The sequence below is a fragment of the Bolinopsis microptera genome, chromosome 8 (assembly GCF_026151205.1).
Source record: "Bolinopsis microptera isolate Bmic1 chromosome 8, MBARI_Bmic_1.0, whole genome shotgun sequence".
In the NCBI taxonomy this organism is placed as follows: domain Eukaryota; kingdom Metazoa; phylum Ctenophora; class Tentaculata; order Lobata; family Bolinopsidae; genus Bolinopsis; species Bolinopsis microptera.
In genome coordinates this window covers 8306223-8314241 of record NC_087079.1, presented here as the reverse complement: position 1 = coordinate 8314241, position 8019 = coordinate 8306223, and the positions used below count along the sequence as shown (strand labels likewise).

The 8019-nt window shown below is 37.4% G+C and overlaps 2 protein-coding genes across 5 annotated transcripts in view; both read right to left on the bottom strand.

Moving 5' to 3' along the window:
- Positions 1-8019, bottom strand: part of LOC134819555 (dnaJ homolog subfamily C member 9-like) — a 114755-nt gene that overhangs the window by 78184 nt on the left and 28552 nt on the right. The window lies entirely within an intron of this gene.
- On the bottom strand, positions 89-7853 carry LOC134819938 (uncharacterized). 4 transcript variants are annotated; one of them, XR_010160822.1, is made up of 8 exons: positions 7754-7853; positions 7538-7622; positions 7041-7166; positions 6849-6905; positions 5849-5951; positions 5603-5687; positions 1335-1460; positions 89-1149 (listed from the first exon to the last, which is right to left on the bottom strand). XR_010160822.1 is itself a non-coding variant. In XM_063830096.1 (7 exons), the coding sequence occupies exons 4-7, from the start codon at positions 6854-6856 to the stop codon at positions 553-555; spliced, it is 816 nt and encodes a 271-aa protein (XP_063686166.1). In that variant the 5' UTR covers positions 6857-6905; positions 7041-7166; positions 7538-7627; positions 7754-7849; the 3' UTR covers positions 89-552. The 4 variants fall into 4 exon arrangements, 3 of the variants coding, with proteins under 3 accessions (XP_063686166.1, XP_063686165.1, XP_063686167.1); XM_063830096.1 differs by lacking the exon at positions 5849-5951 and having other exon boundaries at positions 7538-7627; positions 7754-7849; XM_063830095.1 differs by lacking the exons at positions 7538-7622; positions 7754-7853 and having other exon boundaries at positions 7041-7130.

Sequence of the window (8019 nt, the reverse complement as noted above, 5' to 3'; positions counted from 1 at the left end):
CAACAAACAAATTTATACCTTTATAGCTTATTAAATTCGTCAAATTGGAAGAAAAGAATTGAGCCGACTAATATAGACAATAGACATGTTGTAGACTGTTAGATCCTCTGAAGGGTGTGAAAGGGTAATCTCGCCAAAACAACACAACATAATATAACAATAATAATATATCATTAAAATCTCATTAAAATCTCATTAAAATCTCATTAAAATCTCATTAAAATAGGACATCACTACTCCAAGAATAAAATATCCCGAAGGTGATCTCGGGACTCGGATTAATATCAGTTACATAAACAAATGAAAAAGCTTTATAAGTTATCAGAGTCACAGTCAATTGTTAATGAATTAATTAATCCATCAAATAACATCACATTTCAAATATTACCATTAGGATTAAAATCACAAATGATGCTGATAGTCAAATGTTCATTATGAGAGAATTCATTTAAATACAATAATAGCCAGATTACGAAACATATTCTATAAAAATATAAAAAATATAAAATTTAAAAACATTAAAAACAATCATATATTGTGTTATCCACTGTCTCACCTTAACAAGGTGATACTAAGCCCTATCTTGCTTCTTGTTCCTGCAGTCTTCCGTGATAGACTGTGAGAATGGCTCTGCGATAGACTGTGAGAATGGCGCCGTGATAGACAGTGAGAATGGCTCTGTGATAGACTGTGAGAATAGCTCCTATAATCAGACAGCTTTCGAGAAAATGAAACAGGTTTAGAAGAGGGCTTGGCTTTAATGGAAATGCTTAAGTCGTCCATTTGCTTTGTCTTTCTTAGAGCAGTAGATGTATTATCAAGACGGACTCTGATATCCTGGTCTCCTCCATAGCGGGAGACAGGGCGGGCCACCTTCTCATTAAGACTAAACGAACAACCACCATTCGGAGAACCAGAAATGTCTTCATGGTAAGTGTCAACATGATCGAGTTGCCTACGAGTATCAAGAATATTCGTCAGATCAGATAGAGCTGTAGAGTTAATCTTCCTCAGTTCGCTCATGACATCTGTTGTTCTAGAAGAAAAATCAGTGAAATAATCTACCTCACATTCACTGCTGACATGTAAAGGTCTGACACGAACAGTGTTTCCTCCACTCTTCAGATTTTCCCAACGCTTTTGGAATACCTGAGGAGTTCTGGAGATGTGAGGAGAATTATCTTGAATCTGTTTGCTGATTGAGATTTGTTTATTAAGGAACCGTAAAACTAATAGTAATACCAGCTAACAGCAGCTCCATTATTGTTTCTACAATTTTGTGCCAAGTTACAATTGAAAATTGAAAAATATCATCTTGAAAGCTCTGATCTTACCACTTTATCAGTGACATCGTCACAGGGAACAGACTCAAGACAGTCCTCCTCGAACAAGGTCCTGAAGACGAAGAGTCGCCGGTTGTCCAGCGACCACCACGTGTTATTTGTGGGGTTCCGTACCACCTTAAGACAGGAAATATTTATTGAGACAGGAAATGTGTTTTTGTTTTATGGGCTATTGCTATGAACTAATAGTGCACACATTGGTAGACGTCATCTTTCAACTCGCCAAATCAGCATGCATTATAAATGTAATCCTAAATCATACTCTGAAAAGATAATAGATCAACTTCTCATTAACAACGGCTACAACGATAGAGTCTTGAACACCATACAGAAGAAGAGAAAACTTAGAAAGAGATCTAATCAGAACGTACAGAACAAAGACCAAGACGGAGCGATTCTCAAACTATCATATGTCAAAGAATTTACTAGTCGCAAATACAGAGATGCTGTGAAGGCATAGTGCCATAGTGGACTCTCCATCGAAATTGTAGAGAAACCTGGACGGAAACTAAAGGATCTCCTTACAGACTCCAGACCCCTTGACAAGAAATCCTGCACAACATCAAACTGCGCAGCTTTAGCCGATGGAGAATGCGCAACAACTAACACCGTCTACCACATCACTTGCGAAGTAGACAATTGCACCGAGCACTATGGTGGGGAGACATACAGACCACTCAAGCACAGGTTCGACGAACATTACTGTAGTGCGGCAAACCCAACAGCAAAATCTTACGAAGATAAGCCACTAGGAAAGCACTACAGGGAAAGTCATCCTCAGCACACAGGCCCCCCAAAGCTAAAACTTCAAATCGAAGATAGAGGAACATCAATCATCAACAGAAAGATTAAAGAAGCCCGATTTTTATTTGAAAAGAAACCAACACTCAACGACAAAACAAAGTTGAACAATCTAACACAGTTTTTAGTTGATTGACGTGTAAATAGTAATATTTTCGTTTACATTTCACTCCTCTGCTGTCCATTAATTTCCTTTATCTCTTTTAATCTTTTATCTCCTATACACGTCACGCTATTCGTTAATTTTCAAATGAGCCCTATTTGATAAATTTATTGTTCATATTTGCTTCGATTTCGTTAAAAACTATTTTACAGTGGATAACTATTTTACAGTTATATATTTTGTTTGCTGATGAGTTTTACTGTGAGCTCCAGGAAGCTATCAGAATTCCTGCCAGACATGAACTTTTCATCATGGGTGATTTTAATGCTAGGCTAGGGAAACGGACTAAATCAGATTTTGAAAGTGGTCTTCAAACTAATATGGGAAGACATGGTATTGGTCGGCGTAACGAAAATGGCGAAAGGTTGCTAGCTTTCATGATCACTAATGGACTCTATGCAGCCAACACTGCATTTTCACATGCGAGCAGACACACCAACACTTTTACAGGATGGATTAAAGACCGTAGATCCAAAAAGTCTGTACCCTGGTTTTCTCAAATTGATTATGTTTTATGTAGATCTAGAAGTACTCCTCTGCTTGTTGACGCTAGGTCTTACGCTGGTGCAAAACTTCAATCTGATCACAAAATTGTAAAAGCAACTTTTGACCTCAGTAAACGTTACAAACTTTACAGTACTGCCAAACACACAGTCAAGCAGTATAACACCAACTCATTGGTTTGTAGCAAAGATGTTCAAAGTTCTTTTCAACAAAATGCTGCTCAGAAGATTGAAACTGATACATCTGCCCAGTCAGTCACTGAAAGTTTTAACAACCTTTTCGAGGCGGTTAAAATTGCTGCATCTGAAACAGTGGGTATGAAAAGAAACACAGCCAAACGTCACAGAACATCAGACCCACAAGTTGTCTCTATGTCAGAAAAGAGACACCAATTACTACAACATTTAAACGACAACAAAATGCGTGACAGAACTATCCTGCGTAAGGAAATCAACAGACTCAAGAATGACATTGCAAAGCGCCTTATTACACTTGAAACCGCTCATGCCGACCTTCTAGCTGAGACGATCAACTCCACTGATGATACCAGAAGAATGTTCGAAGCAACCAGAGCAATTTCAAGCACAAAAGACACTCCTCCTATTTCAGTATTCCTACCAGAAACAGAAGAACTTGCTCTCAATGATGAAGATAAGGCAGACATAGTCAAGAACTGGTTCATGGAACATTACACAGGCCCAGAACCCCCACTAGAACCTTTTGTTGGAGCTGCTAAGCCATTAGATACGCCTATAACTGCACTTGAAGTTGAGACAGCAGCCAAGAAACTAAAGAACGGTAAAGCCGTTGGTCCTGACAACCTCCCTAACGAATTCCTTAAGTATGCACCTCCTTCTTTCTACATGAAGTTTGCATCACTTATCAATGAGTCCTTTGAAAAACAAGAGCACGTTCAATCGTTCACTGAGGGATATCTTACCCCCCCTACAGAAGCCTGGAAAACCAAAAGGACCAGTTAAGAGTCTACGTCCCTTGTGCCTCCTCAATGGAACTAGGAAAATCCTTTCCATGATAACACTCCAGCGTATTCAACAACAGATAGCAGACTACACTGGGCCATGGCAGAATGCCTATAAATCAGGACACAGCTGCTCTAATATTGTCTGGACACAAAGGGTTCTTATTTCTGTTGTCAAGGAGAAACATTGGGAGTTTAGTAAAATGGGGATAGACATGTCATCAGCCTTCGACACAATACATCGGTCAACTATCCTCAGGCTACTCGAAGATGCAGGATGCTCAGAAGATGACATAAGACTAGTTAGATATCTGCTCGCTAACACCAAGCTCAGAATTAAGATCAAAAAGACGACATTGGGAGAGTTCGAAGTCACAATAGGAGCCTTTCAAGGCGACTATTTGTCTGGCTCGCTGTTTACCATGTACCTAGCTGGAGCACTCTACCACCTTAGAGTTGTTGTTATACATCTACGCCCAAATCCCCCCATATCTGAAAGCTCCCTTCCTTTAGATTCTTAGAATGGGAATATGCTGATGATGTGGACTTTGCTGATGAAGATGAGGATTCGTTACACCAGCTCCTTCCAATTTGCAAGGAAATTCTCTCAGGATGGAATTTGCTTGTAAATGAATCTAAAACCGAGTTTGTAAAGTGTTATCTGGCTGGAAGTACTAGTAGTGAGAAGGACGAAAAAGGAGAACCTCTAAGAAATAGAGAACCTTGGAGGAAGTGTGTGTCCCTAGGCTCTAAGCTATGTAGTAAAGAAGACATACAGCATCGTATAATCCTTGGAAATGTTGCATTCGAAAAATACAAGAAAGTTTGGATGCAAGGATCTAAGATTAATCTGAAGACCAAGATTAAGATATACGAAGCATACGTTACATCTGTTATGCTCTATAACTGCAATAGCTGGGCTACCCCTCAGAACCTATTTGACAAACTTGATGCATGTCATAGAAGACACCTGCGTCAAATATTGAAGATGACTTATCCCATTATTATCAGTAATAAAGCACTCTATGAACGCTGTGGTGTAACACCGTTGTCAGAGCGAGTGGCATATGCTCGCTGGAAAATGCTTGGACATGTCCTTCGCAGTGACTGCTCATCACCAGCTCAGAGAGCTCTTCAATTTGCTGTTAATGCGTTATTTACCATGAAAGGACGTGTTGGTCGACACCAAAGTAATCTTTTAAAGTTTATTATAAATGATTTGAATAAAAGAAACCTACCATTACGTGATATTTATGATCTTTATGATCTTAGGGCTACTGCCTCTAACAGAGTTTTGTGGAGAAAATTATTTACCTCATAATTTTAAACCTTTATTTTTTTCAGAGAACTGTTATGTTTTTTTGGGCACTTATCAGTCTCTTAAGATGTTTCTTTACTATTTCGAGATTGTTTTAAAAGTTAGATAATAATAATATTTTGTTTGAAATAAATTTCGTCGTCAAATTTTTAATGTTAAGCCGTAGTACATACATATTACATTACACTGGAGCCTACACAGTACACAGTGTAATTTCCTCCAGTCTGCGCCGCGTACGTTTATATAGGCGCGCGGCGCAGACTGGAAGAAATTACACTGTGTAAGCTCCATCCAGTGTAATGTAATATGTATGTACTACGGCTTAAATATTGATCGTTATAATTGAATTAATACTAATATTTCAGAATATGAGTATGACATAGAAATGTCGATACGTTATTCAGCTATTTATTTCCATTAGAATATGTCTTCACTGAGTCTATTCATAAACAATCAGATGAATGAAAGAACTATTTAAAAAACAGGAAACTTGCCTCGATAAGAGGAATATCCTCAAGTTCAGTATCACCGTTGATAACTTCGCTAATACTGGATTCCACTGTTCTTCCATCTCTAAATCTGGGGATACAGACCTTTAAATAAAGATTTAACAAACAGTTGAATATCAATATGATATCAATATAATATAACTTAACCGTTTGGTAAAATTTAAATATGTTCAAATCAGTTCCACGTGTTTCCAATGAAACAGGGAACTAGTCCAAGGAAAGTGTCCGTACCTTGCAGAGAAAGTCTCGTTGGTATACCGGATATTACCCGGACTCAAGTATACTATTTTCTTACCGCTATCTGACTTCTTCTTTATCTTACCCATTTTACAACCTTAACAACAAATTTATAGTCGGCAAATTTAAACATTGATCTTTAAATATGAGAGAAAAGTGCTAAACTTATTAGATTGAAATAATTATAGGTAATGCAGACAGGACAGCAGCGGTGCTTTTTTGTACGCAGTATAATCATTAATCAGTGACACAGTGATTTAAGAACTGTAAAATAATTGTAAATAAAACTTATCATGTTAATAATTTAATTTGATGGTTTACAAAATCAATTATCGACAATCGACATCATAAAATTATGAATTAATTATCTTTCCCCCCATAAGATTCAATTAAGAATGAAATAACCTTGATTACCGAGGCTACAATTCCCAAGAATTCATTTGTATGAAATAAATAGTATATGGTTAAAAATATGATAAAATTATTAAAGTGATTAAATAAAAATGTTCATATAATAAATTAATAATGATTGCTTATAAGAAATAAGAATGGATTATCACAAACCAACGGTTAGTAACCATTAGTGATTAGTCACATACATACATACATACAACAACAAAGAAGATAAGATAAGCATCCGGGAATACAATACAACAGATAAAATCCGGCATGCAGCAATTGTCAAAGCTGAAATGGTCACTTGGTCAGAGAGAAATCTAAAAGCAGGACAAAATCAGATAAAGTACAGTGAGAATTTTGTGCACTGAGAATCAGAACAAATTTTACAAAGTTCACAGGGATAAGTGATAACCATAACACAGTCACTTTCAAGGCTTTTGATGCTATTAATTGAAACATGCACGATATGAATAAAAACAACAGCAACATTTGATCAGATGAAAGGATCAGGCAGCAGAATAGAGCTGCAATGCAGAACAGCAGTGGTGGTGATTAGTAACCATGCTGATGGTAACCGTGGTGATCAGTAACGTACCTTGACATGACTTATCAAACCTCGTGCTACTTCTCTCTCAGCTGCTCTATCCGAGTCCTGACGATGCAAATTCTAACTTAGAATTCTAGTATTGCAGATTAAAGTTAAATAATTAAAGTCTGATATTCGAACTAGACCTTTAATATTAAGGTGTAGTGACACAAATCGTCAAGGTGTAAATTGATGACAAACCTTCCAGAAAGTTAAGTCCTGACATCTGATCTGATCAAAGTATCCCATCTGACACAACCTCCTGAAGACGTAGAGTCGTCTGTTGTCCAGTGACTTCCAGACCCCGGACTGGTTGTGATAGTAAACCTGCAGGGGTCACGTGATCAGTGATCAGAGGTCACGTGATCAGTGATCAGAGGTCACGTGATCAGTGATCAGAGCTTCAGAGGTCACGTGATCAGTGATCAGAGGTCACGTGATCAGTGATCAGAGGTCACGTGATCAGTGATCAGAGGTCACATGATCAATGGTCACGTGATCAATGATCAGAGGTCACGTGATCAATGATCAGAGGTCACGTGAAAGATATCCTGATCATGTTTGTCCTGAATTTTCTGGCTGAAGTATTGGATCACAATATTGAATATTAAAACAAATGAATTTTCTATTAAAAAGTACAACTGAATACTTACTTTGAAAGGAGGTATGTGGTCGATACACTGGATACTATTACTTACTTTGATAGGAGGAATGTGTTCAATACACTGTAAACCTGATGCTAGATCTACTACCAGTGATTCAATCCACCGACCATTCTTAAACCTGAACTAAATTTATTGATGTTCAACTCTCAACTCGTATGTACCAAATCTCAGAATTTTACTGTTTAATTCAACGGCCAAGGTTAGTCAAAATATTCACAGCCACAGTAAGTGTGTAAATGTTTAGCCAACCTGAACGATATAGCGTCTTGCGTAAAGAACACGTCCATTGGTGACAAGTTTACATACTTCATTGTATTCATAGCTCGATAGGACTTGCTTTCTGCTGTAAAATACTGTTTCAGTCTGATCTCATCTAATCTAGATGATAAACAATAAACGTTGACTTCACCAAAAAAATGTAATTCTTGGTTTAGATTGTGGACAGAATATGATAAGAGACTCATTACATTTAGATATTATACTGGATTTCATATTAAAATTTCGGATATGTAAGC

Coding starts and splice junctions, on each gene's coding strand:
- LOC134819938 (XM_063830095.1), bottom strand. CDS start 5,943: ATGGGTAAGATAAAGAAGAAGTCAGATAGCGGTAAGAAAATAGTATAC. Junction 5,688..5,848: donor AACGAGACTTTCTCTGCAAG/GTACGGACACTT, acceptor CTGTATCCCCAG/ATTTAGAGATGGAAGAACAG. Junction 1,461..5,602: donor AGGATATTCCTCTTATCGAG/GCAAGTTTCCTG, acceptor TCCTGTCTTAAG/GTGGTACGGAACCCCACAAA.